General features: G+C 41.4%; 1 protein-coding gene across 1 annotated transcript in view; it reads left to right on the top strand.

Moving 5' to 3' along the window:
- The window catches only part of thsd7aa (thrombospondin, type I, domain containing 7Aa), a 258145-nt gene that overhangs the window by 118977 nt on the left and 115475 nt on the right, over positions 1–23693 (top strand). The window contains exons 6-7 of the mRNA XM_028597031.1: positions 4291–4446; positions 12360–12563. Of these exons, the coding sequence (XP_028452832.1) occupies positions 4291–4446; positions 12360–12563 (360 nt within the window). The remainder of the gene's footprint in view (positions 1–4290; positions 4447–12359; positions 12564–23693) is intronic.

Genomic DNA, 23693 nt, shown 5'->3' with positions numbered 1-23693 from the left:
ACTGGTACTGGAGGGTTTGTTAACCTATCAACAGTAGCAAATAAAGCATGTGAATTATTATTGTTTTTAGCAATAATATCGCCTTGCATTCCTTAGTTCAAAATTATAAATGCAAAGTCTCTCTTTATAGGTGTCATATTGGACATGGAGATTAGTTTTTCGCCACCTGCGTTCAGCTTTTTGACACTCTTTTTTTCGGATCTTACAAGTGTGACATTTCTCCATGGAGATCCTTTCTTGCTAGAGACAGCTTTGACCTTAGTGGGAGCAATAGCGTCAATAACATTTGTAATTGTACAATTGAAGTTATCTACAAGCTCAGTTACTGAAGTTCCAGAGGGGGCGGGTGTGGAGGAGAAAAGCTGAATGAATTTTTCATCAGTGTTTTCAGTGATGTATCGTTTTCTAATTACCTTTGTTTGAACACTTTTTTTGTACATAGATAGAGCCATTAAAGAAAACACAGGAATGATCAGAGAGAGCAACATCAGTCACCACAATCTTGGAAATGTTCAGACCTTTAGAGATAATTAAAGCGATACGCCGTTTGTTGAAATGGGGCTTATCACGGTCTCCGCTAGCTGTAGATAGGTGGGCCAACGCATTTTTGCTGAGCTGACTCAATAAGAACAGCAGCACTGTTATTCTGATCTAACCAGGTTTCAGTTAAAAACATAAAATCAAGATTGTGTTTAATAATAAAATCATTGATTAAAAATGATTTCCCGCTAAAGATCTGACATTTAACAGAGCTATTGTTAGTGTGTTAAGGGAATTATCTGCCTCATTTTTTGGGGCAGTCTGTAGCTGACGGGGAATGGATGCCAAATTGACTATGTTTGCATTTGAGTACTTCTTACCACTTTGCCGACTCACCACTTGGTGTGGTCAATTATTGATAATAACTGAAATGATGTAGCTGTTCTGTGGACTAGCAGAGTTATTTGTAGAGGAGGAGGAGGTTATGGGAGAGTGCGTCTGGGAAGTGTGTTTGGGCATGTGTTTTCGAGATGCAAACCGTCAATCATAACTCTGTCGGGCATGCCGCATATTTCCACATAGCATCTGGCTGCAGCGTGCATTGGGATGAATCCCATCTTTGCTAAACAGAGAGCCACATTCCAAAAACAGATTAAAATTGTCAATGAAACCTATGTTGTGAAGGTTGCAGGCAATCTGAAGCCAGGTGTTGAGGCCAAGAAGTCTGCTAAAAAGGTCTTTTCCGTGACCTACAGAGGGAGGTGGGCCCAAAATAAAAACAGACTTTCCCGTGCTCTTTAAAGGATCTATAAAAATGTTAAAATCTTGCTTTGTGCATTCATGTTTGTGGTAGGACATGTAATTGTGTCCACAATGGACCACAATACGTTTAATGGACGTTGGGAATGAGGGTATCAGGTCCACAACTTTAGCCAGGATGTCTGCAACCTTGGCTCCAGGAAAGCAGTGTGTGACAGCATTAAAGAAACGAATATGCTGGGTGATGGAGTAACTGATTGGGGGGAAGAGTGGACAAGGAGTGGGGAATTGTGGATGGTCAATATCAGGAAGAAAACAGTCAGTATCAGTTTCAGATGGACAAGGTAAAGAAGTTTGCTTACTCGTATCAGTATTCAATCGGTCCAGGCAGCGGAGGCCACCAGAACGTCTGATCACCGCATCCTTTAGAAGCTTTCGACGTGACGCAGAAGTCCTCTCCTGTGATGAAAGCTGGCGAGCCGGTTCTGGAGCCCGAGGACCACCAGACAACCGAGGTGGAGACGTCGAACTGTGGGTAATCTCAGCAGCTACCACCTGGAGGGTCGATCCGCAACAGGCCGGCATAGCCAATCCACCAGCTGCCGACAGAGAGGAAGCTCCGACAACCCCGGCTCCCGGGCGCGAACCAGGACAGTCAGCCTTGTTGGCATCCAGCTCCGACAAGACGCCGAAGCAATTGGAGAGGTTGATGGTGGGAGGCGATGTAGCAGGCGATGGAGCTCTATCTGAGGCTTTCCGTCGGCCGCAAACCAACTCAGTCCAGGATGCTTTGATGGTCGGCGTCGAGCAGGAAGCTGGGCACTGGGTCCCATTGCTCTGTGTCGTGGAGGGCCGTCGAAAGGGTCGAAATCCAGAGCGACTGGTTGTGAGCCACGTCCAAGCATGCAGCCAACAAAGCATCCTTGGTTTTCAAATCTTCGGAAAGACGACGAACATCTTCCCTGAGGTCAGCAATTTCTTTTTTTTGTTGTCTTTAAACAACATGGAAATCCTGCGGGGAAGTGGGGACTTGCCAGATGTGGAAGCAGCCATGGAGCCAGCTAGCTTAGCAGCACTTAGCTTAGCTCCTGATTCTGCTCCGTAACCGAAGCTGAGGGTTAAAAATATCGTCCAGTTGTTACCGTTGTCACTCGCTCTCCTCACAGTCAGGGTGGTGGTATTCCCCGGACTTCAGTGGAAGTTTTGGGCAGGCCTGTAGCAAATCTGTTCAGTGTTCAGGCCTGTGGATCACTGATGACATACACCACCAAACTCTCCTGTTCTCCGTTCGGGCCCGTTGAAGCACCTCTTTAAAACTTTCTGTGGTGTTCAAAACAACAAATCAGTAGGCGAGGAGTTCCCAGGTAAATCCATTGGTTCCAAGAGAAACGCTGTACCCACAGCTGCTGTACGACTCCTCAAATGTACAGCCACCTTCTCCAGTGTCTGCCAAGCCTTCTGTGATTGCGCACCACCCCCACCCCTCCTCCACGCAGTTGCTAGTAGCCAAGGAGGACACGGAGGATTAAAAAAACATGATGGACTCTTGAGAAGAGTCCATCAGAAAAGGTCATTATCTTCACTCTAGTTTCTGTGCGGGAAAGTCACCGGACACCACAATCTTCTGAAAATAGTCCTACTGAGAAATACAGAGAGAGTTTTGTAGAACTGATAGTCTTAATTAGCTTTGTAGCAACTCATTTGGCAATGGCTTGAAGGTAATGGACGTTCATTAATATCAAAAAGTTACACACTAAAGCTTTAATACTAACAATGTTGATGCCTCTAAAAGGACATGGATAACCTGTGTCCTACAGTTAGCTCTTACTTGTGAGAGCATCTTGATTTATAACTTACATTTGGTTTAATGAATAGTCTTGCATGCCAAATGACCATTTGATGATAATACATAGGTGTAATGACATGATGTTTTTCAGTCCCCTGGCACAATGTTAGTACTCATGTTGCATGGGAATTGTACAGGTCCCTGGGTGCCATTGGATTTCCAATCTGATCCAACAGTGTGTTTGGATGTGCTGATTTGATGTTCCAGTTTTTATTGTTCTCTACATGAATACATGTTTAGCAACTGTAAAGAAAACCACACCAAACTACAGTATATAAAATCATTAGAAAATGATATGATATTAATGCATTTGACATATCAAGTGTTCTTGTGTTACGGGGGTACTCAAGGGCATGCCACATGTACGCATATTTAAGCGACAGTATTAAAGGACGCACCTTTGGCCAAATGGAGGCAATTTGCATGTGAATGAGGCTCAGTCCTGTTGTGGAACAGCAAGAATGATTCATCAGTCTGATGACCTTGCAGAGAGTCACCTACAGCTGTTTGGAGCTGAGGTCCACTGAGAATCGGGCCAAATTGAAGACTGGCCTGCTGTGCTGGGAAGAAAAAAAACCTTTGTTGTTTCAAAGTTGTCTGGTTTTAGAAAATGTGATGTTTTGGGGGTGGGTGCTGTAAATAAAATAGTAGACTGTTTGCAAATGACTTGGCTTTGATGTTGAGGATTCGTTTCTGGGGGATATGGGATTCCAAAGGCAGGGGTATAGGAGACCTAAAAGACCAACTTCTGTAATTTTTTTGGCATCATGGCTTTGTGGTTTGTTCTGTTAAACTATGCAGATTTCACATACCTTTGAAGATTAGAGTTGAAATTCTGTTGTCCCTGCACATTATATATGAATGCTCTTCTCTACAGCTTTGAAACTGAATGGAAGGTCCTGATGTATAAGTTAGAAACTCATATTATAAAATATGAAAATAATATGGTCAACATCTAAGCAACCTGATTTAATTCCCTGAGTGTGATTCACATGTCAAACAGTGTTTGTCGGATTATTAATGACAAGAACTGTGAAACACGTTCTGGACAATTTGTGGATTTTCATGTTTAATGTCCTTATAGTATTTTTGTTCACTTTCATTTTACTGTATCTTGTTACATGTTGCTGTTAGATCACATAACATCATTCCTACAATGTTGTACAGTACAGTGTGTTACATAGCTCTTGTCTTTGTCTCCAAAGCAGTGCGACCAATGGACAGTGATCTGTGTCTGGGTATCTCCCCAAACACCACCCAGCTCTGCCATATCAGCTGTCCTGTTGAGTGTGAGGTGTCTTCGTGGAGTGCCTGGGGACCCTGCACCTATGAAAACTGCCAAGACCAGGCAGCAAAAAAATGTAAGAATTCAATGTGAGAATATTAACGCCACTGTCTCATAAAGTAGTTAATGTAGTTAATGTAGCTACATCTACACTACTATGTTTCTGTTAAAAACAAATATGTTTTGCCATGTTTACACCTCACGTTCACACTACTCCGATGTTCTCGAGCCCCTAAAATGGAAACATTTGAAAACACTGTTGCCCCTGTTTTGGGGTTGCTTAGTAGTCTGGTTGGGCACAAATGGAGACCTTTGAAAACGACGATGCACAATGTCTTATCGGTTAGGTAGGCTTAAGGCCCTGACCAGTGTTGGTCAAGTTACTTCCAAAATGTAATACATTATAGATTACTAGTTACTGTCATTTGTGAGTAGTTAGTTATATTACAATATTACTGTCTTTGAATTGCAATGCTTGACACTACTTTTGGTTACTTTGAGATACTTTTACCAAAATAACAGCAAAAGTAGGCTATGACTTGGCAGGAGGCTTGCGAATTTCACCACCGGATCAACAGTCTCATACCTATCCACTTTAATCATTATTTATTTATTCATAATATTTAGAATTATTAATCTGAATCTGCAAAGTAAGCTAAAAAATAAATAGTGAAGTAAAAGGTAGGCTACAATAGGCCTACTTGAGTCAGAATTGTAGGCGAAGTATAAAGTAGGAGAAAAAATTAAAATAGCTTACTCAATTAAAGTATCTACCTTATTGTATTGAATTACGGTATAGTATTTCCACTGCTGATAAATGTAATGTTAACATTTACGTGTAGCAAGCCAGACATTAATTCCCAACATGTTTGTATTTGCCAGTTGCTCGGACACACAGCTGTCCCGTTACCTGTTGGGAGATGTTGTCTGTACTGTCTCTGGTTCTGACCGCGGAAACAGTGACAAGAACAGCACCCAGTTTTAATGCAACATAAATGTAGAATCAGTATCTGAATCCCAGCATGTGAAAACGTTAGTCTTTTACTCACAGACTTTTATTTGTGCCGAAATGATTCGCAGTGTTAGTATATTCTTAAAAAAACTAAACACCACTTAATTTCGAGTTAAAATGTGTTGTATCTTGCGTTACTGAGATTGTAACGGGTATAATATTACAGAAGTTATTTTAGTAATGCATTATATTACTGCGTTACAGCAAAAAGGAATACATTACTGTAATTGTGTTACTTTTGTAGCGCGTTACTCCCAACACTGGCCCTGACACACCATGCAAAAGATGAGAAAGAACTAGTGTCGACGAAGCCCAACTCTGGCATTGCCTTCACGTCGCCTGGGTCTTGGCCAAAAAGTTGCACATTGCACCAAAAAGACTACAGTCATAGTTTTTAGTTTTTCAGTTTTTCAGTTTTTCTTTAGCTAGCCGGCTTTCTAGGGGGCTCAGTTGTCAGTCTAGCACCAACCACAGTGCAGAGGGAGAGAGGAACAGAGGTTTCCAGTGTTTAGATAAAGTTTTACGGTATAGGACATTTTTTTATTAGTTTATTTTGTAATGTAGATCTTTTAAAATACATGTTTATGTTGAAAAATATTGTTAAGTATCTCATTATATGTTTGCCCATATGGACATAATGTTCACAAAATAGATATTCCTATAGTTAATCCTAGTTTTGATAGCCCTATGTGTATCGGACTAATCAGATTAGCCCCTTAATGCCGACTGTCGCTAATTTGCATCAAACCCCTTCCATTCCGACTGCAGGCGAGATAGCGTGTGTGTTCCCCCCAATGCCGGTTTGTTTACATGCGATACATACATAGGAACCTTTTGCATGCACTGGTTTCTCGTAGGACCGGTCGGAGTGGGAGATACATCCAGTTCACGGAAGCGAAATTAACCCTAACCCTACCCCTAACCCTACCCCTACACCTAATCCTACCCCTAAACCTAACCCTACCCCTAACCCTAAAGAAACTACTGTCAATGTTAGGGAGTAGGAGAGTGTTTTCTTTCTTGCCGTTGTCAAGATCCATGTATTTGTCATTTACAGTTTAGAAGTTTTAACAACTTTGTGACATGAATGTAATCTACTATGTGTTTTATTAATTTTACAATTTTGTAAAGAATTTTACCATAATGCCTGTTGTCGCTAATTTGCATCATACCTAAATTTATATCTATTCCATATGCTATAGACAAATTAACAATCTCAACTTAATTTAGCATCAGCTTGGAGCCAGAAACACACATAATATTTTGTTTATATAATTGTGAATAAATTCAGGCGTCAAGGGGTTAGATGAAAATTCAAAATGAGATGAGCCTTCTGTGCCCTGTTGACTTCAGTCGTTTGCTTGCTTTCTTCACTACTGCTTTTCTTGTTGTGCACTAATTCGCTTAAGCTAGCCAATGATTCCTCTCTGCCGGAAAATGCAGATGAGGGCCGCTAAAACTCTTGTGAGTTTTAATCTCAAAATGCCACTTAAAAATTAAAATGCAGTAGTGTAAATGTAGCCTCAGTTTCACCATCCCTTCTTTAGTGCAAGCATGCTCACTTGAATCCAGAAAATAACAAATAAACAAACAATAAAAATTGAATAATGGACAAAAATTGCATAATGACTGGCTACCACTGGCTTTGTGGCGACATAACAATGTGACTGAAGGCTTTTTCTATCTTAAATGTGATCAATTTTATCCATGTTTGTCTAGGAGGTGTTTTATCTCGCCTGGTGTGTTTTTACTGTTAGGCACATTGGCCACCATTGGCACATACTGTAGTAGCTCAACCAATGGCACACTAGCAATAAGTGTTTTGCAATAAGTGGCATTTACAAGTTTTTTTTTAGAAATGCCAAATGACCACTTTGACAGCCATTGGCAGGAACACAGCCTGTTATTTACGGTAGTTTGATTTGACTCCCCATCCACATTCCGCAAAGACCCGCCCTACTCTGCCTCTGATTGGCTAGTACCCGTTGCCTTCTTCACAGAAGGTGGCGCGAGGGAAAGTAGTGGTAGTAGTTGTAGTAACCCGTAAGGAGCAGGCTCAGTAGATGATGGCAGGCTTAATGCTGATGGCACACTGATTAACAAGAACATTTTAAAATGGCAGTTCACATTAAAAAGGTTGCCATGTCAAGTTAATAATGTGATAAATAAGTTTTGTCTCTCCTGTCGAACTGACTTTTAGTACCTGAACAATACTGATGATGTGTTCCAATCCTGAATTTTTAGGGGAATTTCGTGTCAGTTGCTGAACGTACTATATACTGTATTTTGCTTATATGTACATCCCACATTTGTACATGCAGGTCTTATTATGTACAAATGCAACTAAAATAAACATACCACACTCTGCGATTTCACCTTATGTGTTTTCTGGATGTATCTTCTATTGTACCATGTTAGTATTAATCATTAAATATCAAACTTTTATTGGTAACAAAATCCTTGTGACAGCAGCAGAGGAGGGCAAAAGGTTGGAGCGGGAGCCAAAATCGTCATCTTCTCTGCCTATTTGTAGGCTGTTGTAGCAGGTTGTGCTAGTCCATGAGCGGGGTTGATGCGGTCGCTGCTTCAGCCCTTAATTATCCCTGGAACAGCGGCGTCTGCCATGACTAATGCATGTTGACTCTGCCTTAATGAAGCACCTCAAATGAAAGGGACGCGCTTGATATTCTCATCCATGCATCTTAATGATGGATCCGCTTCCTCATTTTCTCAATACTCTACTTCGGTTCTTGCTGTCGTCTGCTGTACATAATGGAAATATTGTGAGCCTGAACACACACACACCCACACACACACACACACACACACACACACACACACACACACACACACACACACACACACACACATCCTCAAGTGTGTGTTCCCTGGCTCTCATTATCCAGAAAGATATGGACATAGATAATGGGTCCTCCTGGCTTCAAATCTCTTCATCCACCTGAGATGGAATCAGATGGGAATAAGTTGGCTGTGATTACAACATTTGTTTGCTGAATGTTAGTTTGTATTGTATGATCCACTGTATGCAGAGGAATGCACTCCTTTCCAGTATTTAACCAACAGTTAGGGCTAATTGAGATTTCTCCCACCAGTATTGCAACTGAGATTTACATAACATTCATTTTTAACTCTAGGCAGGTATCTTCTACATTGTATTAAAATAAATTAAGTTTGTCTCAAGCATAAACACACATCACACACTCATCAACTTTTCTTTTCTCTATGAAAATAATTAGATAAAGTAACACTCTTGCATTGATTCTCTTTGTGTAAGATCACATTTGGGTGATATATTTGGCATTACTCAATAGTTTTTAAGTAACAAATAAATTATAATAACTGTAATCATGACATTGAATGTGATGTTATATTTATCGCTAACAGTTAAGTGCCCACTTTTGATGACCCCTAATGATACCCATTCTATGCTGTATCTGGTCAGGCTTTAGATTGAGTAACAATAATATGATATGCTCAAATGTGCACAAATGGTAACACTTTATTTGAAGGGGTGCGCATAAGACATCACACTATCATAACCATGACATAACACAGGTCATAAGCATGAAGGAGTCTTAAATAAGTGTCATTGAGTAAATTATGACACTTTTATGCAAAATGTGCATTGTTTGATCTTATCAGCTTGACTCAAGCAAGCCTGTGACTTAGGCTACATTTCCATTGCTACGTTTTGGTTTTTAAGCGGAGTTTTGAGCCAAAAGTGATCGCCGTGTACACTAGTGTTTTCAGCTCCAGTAGAAGAACTAATCTCCTTCTAGACTAACACACCCAAACAGCATATCTCATGAATATTCTAGTAAGCTCGGCGTACATGCGCGTACCGTTGCTGGTAGTTGCCATGGTAACGTTAGTAGCTTAGTCTCAGAGAATGAGACGTCATGACTGATCAGGCGGAGAAACATTGACGTCAGTGTCGGCGTTGCCAAAGGTCTCCGTTTGCGGCCGTTGAGACTGCAACACAACCACGCAGATTCCAAACCAAAACGGGTCAGAAGTGTTTCCAAATGTCTCCGGTTTAGGGGCTCGGAAATACCAAAGCAGGGGGAATGAGAGGGGGAAACACCAGAGGAGGGGGAATGAGAGGGAGAAACATTGCAAAAGATATTAGTTTTTAAACCAAAATGGAGCAATGTAACTGTAGCCTTAGCTTGTCAAGTCGCCAGAGGCTGGTTTTAGAATGAAAGGGTCTGTTTCAACAGCCAATAGAGAAGTCTGCTTTTAAAGTCAGCTACTAGACTATAGAGATAAAATGATCCTTGTTAGAGATAAAATGATCCATGTTACAAACTGTCAGCTGGTCGAAATGTTAGACTAGAACCTAACATTCAGAGTGTTAGACGGAGGCTCAACGGCGTTAGAACAAACCATTGAATCACATAAATAAAACGTTTTCACCAACTTTTTACTAAAAATGCAACTGTCTCACTATCACTAACGTTATCCACATTCACTTAGACGCAACAAATGATATATCCAGCTACAACACTGGCAGGTTTTAAAACCTTGCAGACTGGCGCGTTGCAAGTTTCAACTCGTCTTGTCACTTTGTCACTTTGGTCTAAACTGGGCTTTATGACAACTTGACATTAACCAAGACAATATAACCTGTCATACTTATGTCATAGCAGGCCTAATTATCAGACTTACTGTATGCCAGACTGCTTTTTATTGATTTTAGTTTTAGTTTTTTTTTTTTTTTTGATTTACCCACATATCTCGCTTAAAACATTCATTCAGTTGAAGGTGAATGTTTTTTTGATTATGTGGTATTAGATTAAGTGGTATTATTATTATTATATTTCATTAAACAGGCCACAACAAGTGAAAATAAATTCAGCACTCTGATTTAGCAGTAAGAAATACAGAGGAGGCATCAGTTCACTAATTTTGTTTAGGAATGATTGTGTCAGCTCCAAGGGCTTAGATTTTGTTTCAACATTGGAGGGGACACATTGTAACCGGTGGCTCTAGTGGTCCTCCTCCCCCATAAAAGTTTGAGCGTCAAACACTTCAAATTCCTCCAAATTTGTATGCATCAATTCATGGTGAAAATGTCTCTTATTTATGTTTAGGAAAGTGTTATATCCTACATTGTTTAAAGTGCTCATATTATGCTTTTTGTTTTTTTTCCTTTCCTTTATTGTTATGTATCTTTTTTGTGCACGTTATAGGTTTAAAAAGTGAAAAAGGCCGAAGTCCCTGCTAAAGCAGAGAGCTCAACACACAGGGTGAAAAGAGGAGCTGCAGCAATGAGCAGTACGACACAAATATGGTGTTTTTTAAAATTTAAACCATGTAAACCTATTCTGATATAACCTCTAAATACAAATATGAACCTGAAGATGAGCATAATATGAGCACTTTAAAACTTTCTTCATATTTAAAACATCATATGTGTTTTTTTTTAGGAATCATGTAAATCTCAACAACAAATATGTTAGAGAATGAGACCTAGTTAAAGCTATAAGCTCCAAAGTTTAAAGCTGCATAAAAGACATGAAATCACATATATTTTTTTCACGCTCCTGTTGTGTTCTTTAACCCCCCCAATGTAGCACAAGTAGACACAACACTTGTTTTCCGTACATGTTTTGAGCCCCCTGAACAGTAATGTTTTACCTCCTTTGGAGAGTGGGTCCTCTTTCATATGTTTTGAGGGGGACAAATCTACCTCCCCCCCGAAGTCTACACCTATGGTCAGCTTCCAACCTAATTAATTTGTAGTGAAATTATCAGATGACACTGCTATCTGCAGTTTCCATTCAAGCAATTTCAACAGCTATAACGCTGACATGGACAGCTTCGTGGACTGGTATGGTGAGCATCATTTGCACATTAATGCAAAGCTGAATACATTGTGTTAGATCCCTGTCCAATTGGAGATCACAGTTCTGTACACACGATTAGCCAGTGAATAATTATTTCGCCTCATACAGTTATGACACTGTTAATGATGTATCATTGCTCTTGCGATTTCACAATTTGAAATTGTGGTATTATTTAAAAACAACAATTAACAGTACTCTTTACTCTCTACTTTTTTGCAAGGTATTTTGTCCGTCGCCTCTTCTTGAAAATTACTGCACAGCCTTGGTATCATGAGCTGATATCCTGTACACAATAGGTCATCACATATGATTGTTTCCATGTATCTGTGTCTTCAATCAAAATGAAGCCTCTAGCTCTGACAGCTGCCTATGCTGTGCTGCTATCTTGCAGCCATGCCATTCATAATATACCCTCCAGATAGCAAGTGAGTGATGTCTGATAGAATTCCCTGCACCCCAAGCCTCATCTCCCTTATTACAGCCCCTCCCCCCACCCCGACACCCAGATAAAACCTCCATCAAAGGGTCTAGACACATAGCGGTACATGTTCTGCTGACCTGTCTGATTAAATACTGTTTTTTGAGAGGAAAAGAGAGACACATATGAAATGGAAAAGGATCCTGCTGTCTCCACCTAAGTCCTGCAGGCACTCCAGGACTCTGATGCCTTATCAAGCTGGAGCAGGAGTGTGGATTAGGGGGTGGGTGACCTTGGCTGGGCTGAAGTTAACATCCCCCCTTCCTATGACCTGGGTCATGGAATCCCATGGCCTTGAGCAGAGAAAATTACACATATGAGAACAAACTGCAGCTGAATCAATTACTGTAATGAGAGGAGAATAAAAACATTAATTATGTGAAGTTCGTCTTGGAATCTCTGTCAACTTCAGGCTTAATGGGCTGTCACATTAAATGCAATATTACAGTTATCATCAAAGGCACACTGTGACCACAGAGTATAGTTAATGTGCTTTCAGTTCCAAATTATATTTTGTCAAATTGCAGCAAGTTTTTGCTCAGCAGATCACAGACGGGTGGAATGTGGTTGATTAGCGTGGGGCTGGTTTGTGTTCATTTACTTCATTAGGTTCCTGTTGTTCCCAACAGGCTTCAAACTGAGGAAGAGGAAGATCGCCAATGAGCCGACAGGCGGGACGGGCAACTGCCCCCACCTGGTGGAAGCAATACCGTGTGAAGACCCCAGCTGCTATGACTGGCTGGTGGTTAAACTGGAGGAGTGCATCCCTGATAATGAGAGAGAATGTGGACCAGGAACCCAGATCCCACAAGTGCAGTGTGTCAACAGTGATGGTGAGTAGACACATGACTTTACCATAAAACAGCTTTTAGAATTACCGTGGTGTTTTTACACCCTCACACAAAATGCAAATTTTGCATCTTGTGTGAGGGTGCCGTCAGATAGAGTTACAACACTCACGGAGATGAGAAGGGTATGTATGGACTTATGGGGGATACGGGGAATAAGACAAAGTCCCAATAAGTCGGCGTGTTCCTTTAAGAACAAATTTGTTCTTAAGAACGTTTGTTGAATGGAGGCCCATTGTCTTTTGGTCGGAAATTGAGACTTTTTTATTTCTTTGGGACATTTTAGACAAAATAATGAATTGTGATTCTGTTAACTAAAACTACATGGTTAAGTTGAGTGAAAAGAGTAATGCATGACTTTGGAAACAGGACATCAACAAAAAAGTCTATACTCAAGGTCCCAGCTGGAGTTTGTGCAGTTGTCATGGAGATACTTCAGTTTGATCAAGCATGGAACTTGGCACAACTTAGCAGCAGCAGTATCCCATTGACCAAATTTTACTGATATCAAAATAATGGTTAGTTGCAGCCCTATAATGTAATTTTTTATGTTTTGTTTTCTGTCCGGTCCATATTGGCAATTCTTTCTTCAATTTCAATTTTTATTTGTAAGGGACAATGTGCAATTAAAACCTAAATGTAACCATTTGATGCATTGCACCAGAGTTAGCCTCAGGCTAATTTACATCTGCAGTCCCACAGGAAGCACAAATACAACATTTTTAAAATCATACATCACTCAATAGTAAATATAAAGTAAAAAACAAGTAGGAAATAGCAGTATATTACATTTCATATCACAGATACACTCACACGCATGCACCACATGACCAAGGGGTGTAGCGGTATGCACAGCACACAACACAACCCCCCCATTCACGCACGCACACACGCACACGCGCACACGCACACACACACACACACACACACACACACACACACACTGTGATGTCATGAGAGGTTTTTCTTTGTAGCAGGTGGGGTGTAAACCCAAAAAGTGGTTGCAGGCAAACAGAGGTTTTAATTTAAGCAGTCTTTTCAGAAAATAGTCCAACAAAAAACAGTAACTCAAACTCAAAACGTACTGGGAGTACAACTACTAGGTTTAGCAAAGTCCTGGTAGCTTAGGTTCTTTCCCCATGACCTCTGCTTTTCTTCTCTCTGCCTCTGCTCTTTTTGTCTTCTTCCAGTGTATGAGCACCTGCAGTAATCAACAAGTTGAGGCATTTGCACCTCCCTGTGCAGTGCATTCTGGGACTTGTAGTGTGGGTGGCGGCCATTTTGTCACTGGGTAGCCACTCCTGTAGAGGAAAATAGCGTCCCTCTACCACACGTCCCCTTGTGATGCCACAACACACACACACACACACCATCAGCCCAACTGGAGAGTAGAGTGAGACTTCTGAGTATTCAGTATTCAAAATTTAAAAAATAATTATAATATAATTTACTCAATGACCACTAAAAAGCAACAACAATAGCAGTTTGATCAGAATATTTTATGAAACTAAGCAGGAAATGCATTACAATAGTAACTGGATTTCTGATGGACTCTGTTGTATATTTATGCTACCATCCGCAAATACAGACAGACAAAATCTAACCCCCAATTTCCACAAACTGCCTAACGCCTGCAGATCTGCTCCAGAACAGCGGCGGAGTCATTAGGTTTCCATTAAAGTCAGTTTTAGTATTTCCACTGACTGCAGAACGGCTGTGTTCCGACTCCGTCCCAGCTCCGGCGATCCGCAGCCCTCCGGAGCAAATATACGCAGAGCTTCTATTTTTGCCGGACGCCGGAGAGCTCCGCAGCAATTCAGCACAGGGCAGATAGTACGGGACAGGAAGTCGAGCACAGAAACAAAATAAAACATCCAGTTAATTTTCAAAATAAACGGCGGATCATATTTCCCTGCCTTGAAAACACCTTGAAAACATCCAGATCTCGTGGGTAGGGTTGGGGACTGTTTGGATTTTTACGATTCCGATGCCAAATCGGTAGTTTTAAAACGATTCCGATTCCTAACTGATTCCTAAACCGATTCTTGAAAAACTGAAAAATGACATAAAAGAAAGGCTTTTTTATGGAGTTTTTTTAAAAATTGAAAATGATTTAAATTGAACAATATATTAACATTTTAAAGTACTTAAATATATAATAAGTAAACCTAAAACGTAACTACAATAATTTAACAAATAAGAGTTACAAGTAACAACAAAATAAATGTTGAGTTGGTATGCCAACCAGCTTCAAACTTTAGCAGTTCTTTTGCAGAAAAATGACCATGTTTGCCTTCTCTGGCAAGATAGGACACCTATACTGCCTTATAGCCGGGACACACTTAGCCAATTATCGGCCGTTGGACAGCCGGTGAGGTCAGTGACACAAATCCGTTCGGTGTGTCCCGTGCCGTCGTCAGTCTGGGGGGCTGTCGGCGTTCATTTTGGCCGACCTGACATGTTCAGTCGGCGGCAGGGCAGTCGGGACTCACCCGGAAATGGGGAGCGGAATGAGGTGACTAGAGTCTCTCAAAATCTGACGAAAATCTTCTAAACGGACCTTTGTTGCGCTGAAATGAAGACAGATTCAGAAACTGCACGGCCTATTTCTCGCTTAAAATGTTTTCAGAAACATGTTTCAGTGAACTATCTTAGTACAATATGAGATCGTATTCTGAACGGCCGCCATGACAGTCTGGCTTTGAATTTCTGGAGAAAACAAACCCATGTGACGCGTTCGTCCAATCAGCTGCCGGTTTTCGTTTCCTGGGCAACAATACAGATTAGCGCCCCCTGCTGTTATAGAGATGTATTACGTCTCGTCTCGTCTTGTTGGTGTGTTCTGTGGCACTTTTTGGACCAACATGGGGAGACTGATCATTTTGACTGGCTTTTCTGTCAACGGTCAGCTATATGTGTAAGCAGCTTTATGGCATGTCCTGCACAGGAGAAAACTCTCTCAGATGGTATCCAAGAGGCCTGTACACACAGGTATGAGTTTGAAAGGGCAGACAATTTGGGGAGGCTGTCCCACCTCCCCACCACCAGGCTACAGGTCTTGTCCTGAACGACAGACTAGCAGAGTAAGTGTAATATGTTTACTAGTGATCACGAGAATAGTGCGGACACGCGCTGCCACTCGGCAGAAAAGGGAGAAAGAAAAGAAGAGTCTGCCGCTGTCCTGACAGAGGGAAAATATTTCAGTCGGGACCAAAATTTGCGTTCTAATCCGGTCCGAATAATACTGTTTGCGTAATAACCGGTTCCATAGTGGAACCAGGTTTTGGTACCCAACCCTGCTTGTGGGTCCTAGTGACATCAGCTGTCAGTCAACAACGTTCCACAACAAATCCGGACCTGGTGGGTATTGAAGGACGGCAGAGCACGGAGCCGACACACAGCGGAGCTGACACGCAGCGGAGCCGAGCCGCAGATGTTGTGCAGTGGTGGAAATCAGGGGTTAGTGGGGTATCCTTAAAGTTTTAGACTGTCAGACACAGTTGTTTTGAACAGTAAATGTCCCAGCATTGACGAAGAGGCTCTCTTGAACCCATTAGCTAATTGCTAGATAACTGTTGTTGTTTCTGCTTTGTTTGGAGGTTATGTTCAATGGGTTATTAGTCAGTTTACTCAGCTCTGATTGCTGCAGTCACTTGGCACACTGCCCAACATTGTAATTGCTGTATATGTTGTAGGGAGATATCCTCTATTGTGTATGCTATTCTAAGCAATTTCATTGTGTTCCTGAGTGTGTGTGTGTGTGTGTGTGTGTGTGTGTGTGTGTGTGTGTGTGTGTGTGTGTGTATCTGCTCTCCCCTGGGTTCCAGCACAGGCGACTGGCCAAAACTGTGCTGGAAGAGAATGTGAGGCACCATGAGAGCTGGCACTGCCTTAAGCACTCTCACGCACGCACACACACACACACACACACACACACACACACACACACACACATACCTGCTATCTTGTTCATACCGCACCGTACCAGAGAAACAGCAGGCAGTTCAATACATTCTTTCCTTTCTAGACAATAGCATCACATCAGTAACACTGTTTAGCATTAAAAAGAGCAGCGTTCTTTGCACATGTTGCTCTTTGCCTCTGTGTCACAAAGGCAGATTCCTTCACTTGTCTTCTAAAGCCATGCACACCTACTCACAGTGTTGGCGAAACTACTTTGAAAGTCACATAAGCATCCAGTTTCTTTACATGGGAAGAAGTTAAACAACAGCAAAGCTTCCCTCGAGAAATCTAGAGTTAGTTTGACCTAAAGTTACTTAGAGAAAGCAGGTAAAGATAGTACATCTGACTTTAGACATGCCAGCAAAGATTTGTTATGTATTACCTGGATCCCCATTATCTGACACATTGGCAACCACTCATCTTCCTGGGGTCCACAAAAGACATGTAAAATGTCTGACATGTAAGATGTCTTACTTTAAGATTCTGTGGGATGTCACATCCATCACTACAAGAGTTTCACTCACTATTAGACTAAACTTAAAAGCTATACATATACATTGTGCTTTTTTAATTAAACGCATACAATATGTAATTTTCTGCTGCTAGTTGTCTCTCAATTGTAAACGGAGTTTTGATGACGTCGTGAAGTTGCGTGGGATCATGGGAGTTGTTTTCATTTGTTTTTGCCATTTAAAATGTATCTGTTCGTGGACGAGTTAATGTATTAAAGTCTTATTCACATTACGTTTTTTATTCATGTGATGTTGTTCTAATAAAACAGCTGCCATGTTTTAAGCTAACATTAGCCAGCAGTTAAAACCACAATATCACAACATATCCTACATGGCATTGTCCCCTGTGGATGTTTTCAGCACCAGGGGGAAAGGGGTATGTCTTTGCGGGTCATACTGTTACTGAGTAAAATTCTTTGACATTGTATGATTTACAATTTGTTCATTATGATTATCATCTGGTGTTTTCCCGTGTTTTGACAGAAGTTTGAGTAACCAGTGCGGTGAAAGGTTATATGACGCCATTGGGCCATTCGGACTTCAAACATTTTTTTTTTTGTTTGTTTATATTTTCGGGATGTCCGACCCATTCTTGTGAATGTGATATCTCAGGATCACATCCCCAGTTTCGTCTACAGCAGTGGTACCAAATCAGTGCGTTTGGTTCTTCTTGCCATTCTCATTTCCTTCTCCTTCTCTTTCTCCTTCTCGTCATCTCCTTCCCGATGTGTTTCTCCTTTTCGGCATGTTTCTCCTTCTCTCTGTGTTTCTCCTTTTTGGCGTGTGTATCCTCTTGCTCAGCTCTCTGCTCACCTCTTAAAACATGGCCTGTTCACTGCCCCACAGGTGACTCACATCAATGCTAATTAAGCACAGGGGTAAAGGAAGGTGAAGTAACGGCACATCGCACAAATCAAAACACTACAAAATAAAAGCATGCAAATCCAAACTCTACAAAATAAAAGCATGCCTGGCCCAAAGCAAGAAAACCAAACAAACAGAAATTGAATCAATAATTAACGCACAGAAAATAAACAAATAAACTTGAATTGTGGTGTGTGATAATGGGGAGAGGATATATAACAGAAACCAGATTACAGAAAAATGTTCATAATGATCAGGCGTGTCATTTAAATAATAAATCATTTGTAAGTTTGAGAACAGATCTATGCGCAAATGCAGTGTGCAGTATCTACCAGCCTTAATGGTGCATTATATATCAAGTGCCACGGGGTCCAATTAAAAGTTAAATCTGCTGGACTTTTGTACTTCTAGCATAAATGGAGCTAAAACTTCCAGAGTTTCTACTAGCAGTGAAAGGAATAATATGTCATTGAAAAGTTACTCAACATATTTCTAGTCTTCAGGGACGGGTATGAACATAAAAAAACTGGGATTGTGGTGAAACATTTTGGTCTTTAATTTCTGTTTATTGATACTTCAGCCCAACATGCCACCATTCTCACATATTAGCAGTCTATGTCAGGAACGAGGGACAGAACTCAGGCGCAGACTGGAGTCAGTGGTAAAGAATCTTATTTTATTGAACAGTGTGAGCGAACTGGCAGTGGGGTTGCTGGGTTCGAAGATGGCTTGGGATCTGGGTTGTGTTCCTCAGTGCAGCTGCAGACTTGGTGATCCAGTGTGTGGCGTGGCTGATTTGTAGAAGATGATTCCGAAGGTGGGTTATTTCCGAGGACAGAGATCTTCCAGTTAGTCACGTCAGCAAAGAGGACAGACAGGTAAGCACAGAGCAAAGAAAGTAGATGAGGTACAACTATCAAAGGCTGGTTAAATAGCATACTCAGTGGTAAGGAACAATCCAGCAGGGAGAGGAAAGTCAGATTGGTATTTGAAGGCAGATGACAAGCAGGATGAGTTGCAGGTGCGCTGATTGGGATTGGTGCCAGGTGTGGGGAGAGTCAGCAGGGGGGGCATGTCCACACTCTGGAGGAGGAAACCAAAACACAGACAGACAGACCAAAAACCAAAACACACCAAGCCCACGGCAGGCGTAACAAAAATGAAGAAATGAATCAAAACTCATTCACACACACACACACACACACACACACACCAGGCTGTCATCGTGCGGAAGTCACGGCAGGCGTGACAGTCTATGAGGACTGATAAATAAAAAATTGAAAAATTGAAAACAAAAAAATCAAACAAAAAAGTCAACGGTAAAGATGATGTAAGCTGAGTCCTGAGGGGTATTGCACAAAACCAGGATAAGGGATTAAGCCGGGATATTCAGGTTATCCTGGATGAATTTAGCCTTGACTTGGTTGCACAAAAGCAGGTTGAATTAAACCCAGCCAAGTAACCATGGCGATTTATTCTTTGCAGCTAGCCTGGTCCAGAGCAGGCTAACAGGCAGGCTAAGATTAATCCTGGAGTCTTATGTGTTAAATCAGCTGACGCTCTGATCCGAAATAAACGTGTGTAACAGTTATTCCGTTGTCTTCTCAACGTGTTCTGCTTCATTTTATTAACATGCATTAGGCCTACTTGTCACTATTGCTGTCACGAGTTTGATTTAAATCCTACTACTGTAATTGTTGAGATGGTAATGGTAAAAAGTGGGACGATACGGAGGAAATGGGCTTTTCCTCCACTGCTGTCCCCGTGAAATGTGCCCCAGCCTGTGCAACGCTGGGAGGCGGGGGGAGGCAGGGGTGAGGCGGGGGGAGGCAGGGGGATCCTCCCACACCGTGCAGCGGACTCTAAAAGGAGACTTTTTGCATCAATAACGACAATGGCACCTGATCAAACGTCCTTTTTTTACCAAATGGGAGTGAGAATGTGTTGGAATGCCACAAAGCTTCTTAATCATTTTATTTTGGTGCTGTCACTCGTCATCTTGGAGCTTGGGAGTGAGAAAAAAAAACATGAATAATAACAGGCTACATTGTTTTACAGATATGCTTACAGTGTGTATTGAAGTCACTTATTTTTCTAGTTTTTGTCCAGTTATGCTTGTTCTGTATGAACATTAATTGTAGAAAGATATTTAGAATTAGACATAGCTTATGGAGATTTGTGCATATGGTTGTAAAACATATTCTCGCATTATGAATAAGCTTTGAAATTAAACCTAGTGGGAAACTGGGAAACTCAGAGTTTTCGGTTCCAGAACAGCTGATTTGAGTTGGTTCAATCAACTCAGAGTAGGTTCACTCAGGGTTACGCGCGTGCACAATCACTATAAAAAGGCAGCGTGAATGGAGCCATGATTCTACAATTCACCATGGTAACAACCACAAACAAACGGGTTGGCGGAAATACTCATGCGCACAAAAATGCGAGTTTGAACCTACTGTCTATGGTTTGGACCTCCTGTCCATGGTTTGGACCTACTGTCTATGGTTTGGACCTCCTGTTCATGGTTTGGACCTACTGTCTATGGTTTGAACCTCCTGTCTATGGTTTGGACCTCCTGTCTATGGTTTGGACCTACCGTCTATGGTTTGGACCTACCGTCTATGGTTTGAACCTACTGTCTATGGTTTGGACCTCCTGTCCATGGTTTGGACCTACTGTCTATGGTTTGAACCTACCGTCTATGGTTTGGACCTACTGTCTATGGTTTGAACCTACTGTCTATGGTTTGGACCTCCTGTCTATGGTTTGAACCTACTGTCTATGGTTTGAACCTACTGTCTATGGTTTGGACCTCCTGTCCATGGTTTGGACCTACTGTCCATGGTTTGGACCTACTGTCTATGGTTTGGACCTCCTGTCTATGGTTTGAACCTACTATCTATGGTTTGAACCTCCTGTCTATGGTTTGGACCTACTGTCTATGGTTTGGACCTCCTGTCTATGGTTTGGACCTCCTGTCCATGGTTTGGACCTACTGTCTATGGTTTGGACCTCCTGTCCATGGTTTGGACCTACTGTCTATGGTTTGAACCTACTGTCTATGGTTTGAACCTCCTGTCTATGGTTTGGACCTATTGTCTATGGTTTGGACCTCCTGTCCATGGTTTGGACCTACTGTCTATGGTTTGGACCTCCTGTCCATGGTTTGGACCTACTGTCTATGGTTTGGACCTCCTGTCTATGGTTTGGACCTCCTGTCTATGGTTTGGACCTACTGTCTATGGTTTGGACCTCCTGTCTATGGTTTGAACCTACTGTCTATGGTTTGGACATATTGTCTATGGTTTGGACCTCCTGTCTATGGTTTGGACCTACTGTCTATGGTTTGGACCTCCTGTCCATGGTTTGGACCTACTGTCTATGGTTTGGACCTCCTGTCTATGGTTTGGATCTCCTGTCTATGGTTTGGACCTACTGTCTATGGTTTGGACCTCCTGTCTATGGTTTGAACCTACTGTCTATGGTTTGGACATACTGTCTATGGTTTGGACCTACTGTCTATGGTTTGGACCTCCTGTCTATGGTTTGAACCTACTGTCTATGGTTTGGACCTACTGTCTATGGTTTGGACCTACTGTCTATGGTTTGAACCTACTGTCTATGGTTTGGACCTCCTGTCTATGGTTTGGACCTACTGTCTATGGTTTGGACCTCCTGTCTATGGTTTGAACCTACTGTCTATGGTTTGGACATACTGTCTATGGTTTGAACATGCATTTCGTTAAAAAAGCAAGACAGCGGCTGCTGCTGCAAAAGAGAGAGAATTGGTGTGGGAGAAAAGTGCTGCTCGAGTCAATGCGTACGCATTAACAGTGTATTAAATTCATATTTAATCACAGTTAACTTATAATATTACTGGTGAAAACTGGAATTGTATTACACCTATAATTTCATTTAGGTGCAATCCTGCGGGCGAAAAAGTAAACTATACTAATCCCATTCTGAGGCTGCAGCACCATATCATTAACAGAACTATAATGTATAATGATGTATTTCTCTACTGTCCAGGGAACACTACAAAAATGTTTAAAAAACGTTTCAGAGCGATCACACTTTTCTGATTGCTCTGCATACAGTGGCTTTACTATTACAGTAGGCTATGATCCGCTATCACTGTTATAAAGAAAACTGGATGTTAAAGCCTGTCCACGATGGTTGATGTTAGTGATATGAGGACGGATAAGTTATCTATAGTAACTGACTCCGAGGTTAAGTTACCTCTCTTTCTGGAACGGAAAACCCAGAGTTTCCCTCATCTCAGGGTTAACAAACTCTTTTCACTAAACCTGCTTTCTGGAACGGGCGTCTGATTTCTGGTTGGGATCATGTTATGTTGGATATCAGAGATCAACCGGTGTAAAAGCACCGCCTACTGACCAATCAATAGGACGATTGATAATGGTGTCGTTAGAAGATCTGGCGGGAGAGAGAGAGAGAGAGAGGTGTGCGCGCTTATAAAAGTTAAAACATTTAGAGACCGACAACCCTGTTAACATTCCCTGATGGGTATTTTTATGAAATATATATATTTTAATGGGAGGGAATTACATATCGGCTATTTCTCGGCTTCTTGAGCCGTGTGTCGCCAATGCGCACATCGGTTTGAATTATGTTTTTATATTTGTTATTTTCTCTCACGATCACTTCCACTGCCAGGGTTGCAACTGAAATAAAAGGCTAAAGCAACGACAGTTTATGGAAAGCACAAGTGTAATTATGGTCAGATCTTGGTCCTGACTGAAGGGGAAGTGATATTAATAAGAGTAATTTACGCATCTACAGCGTCGGCAATTTTTTTTGTTGCCAGCTTTCCTTCCTGTTTTAGGAAGCGGCGACTGTATTGTGTTTTTCCTGTAAAACCGTATCTGTGTTCTTCATATTTATGTAGAATTATAATTTGCTCTTCTTATATAAAACATGCGGCTCTGGTAGATGTTTGTGATTGGTCGTGCTGTGCTAACCTCTTTTATGTGAACATGTGCGTCGCTGGATTAGGAAACCCTGATGGTTGACTGAACTAGTTGTTAACCAGCGTCGTGACACAGCTGATGTAGGACCGCGGTTGTTAGGTTAGGTGAAGACGGGGAACTGAAAGAGATCCAGGACATGTTGATCTGGATTCCTACAATACACAGCAGCTATAGATGAGTGTGATGTGTACAGCTTTGTTTTCATGTCATTCCATTAGTCAGAGAACTGAAGTATCAGTTATGACCTAAATATTGTCTTCGTAGATCCCTTTTTCCTTTTTCAAAATTAGTTGTGTGTGTATATATATATATATATATATATATATATATATATATATATATATATATATGTGTGTGTGTGTTTGGGAATATGGCAATTATGAGTAGATTCCTGAACCATAACACAGTAGATGCTAATGAGGGCTCTGGGGAGAGATAGATGGATGGAGAGAGAGAGAGAGAGAGAGAGAGAGAGAGAGAGAGAGAGAGAGAGAGAGAGAGATAGATAGATGGGGTTGTTCATCAGTTATACTTATAATCAAGAGCCCATTCACAGGCTGCAGTGCTCCATGTTGTTGCAGTGGCAGTGATTACCATCTTCCTCATTCCAGACTGACTTGCTCTTTACATTAATTATCTTTAGTCTTTTCCTCCTGAAAAATCTAAGGAAAACTGCCCTTGAAAGATAATTTCTTATGAAGCAGTAGGACATATGAACACTGCTGAGACCTTTATTATAGTTTTCATTCTAATGTTCAGATCTACGGTCTGTGGCGAAGCATGGC

The sequence above is a fragment of the Perca flavescens genome, chromosome 14 (genome assembly GCF_004354835.1).
Source record: "Perca flavescens isolate YP-PL-M2 chromosome 14, PFLA_1.0, whole genome shotgun sequence".
In the NCBI taxonomy this organism is placed as follows: domain Eukaryota; kingdom Metazoa; phylum Chordata; class Actinopteri; order Perciformes; family Percidae; genus Perca; species Perca flavescens.
Note: the sequence above shows the minus strand (reverse complement) of the source record. Positions and strands in the feature narration are given on the sequence as shown.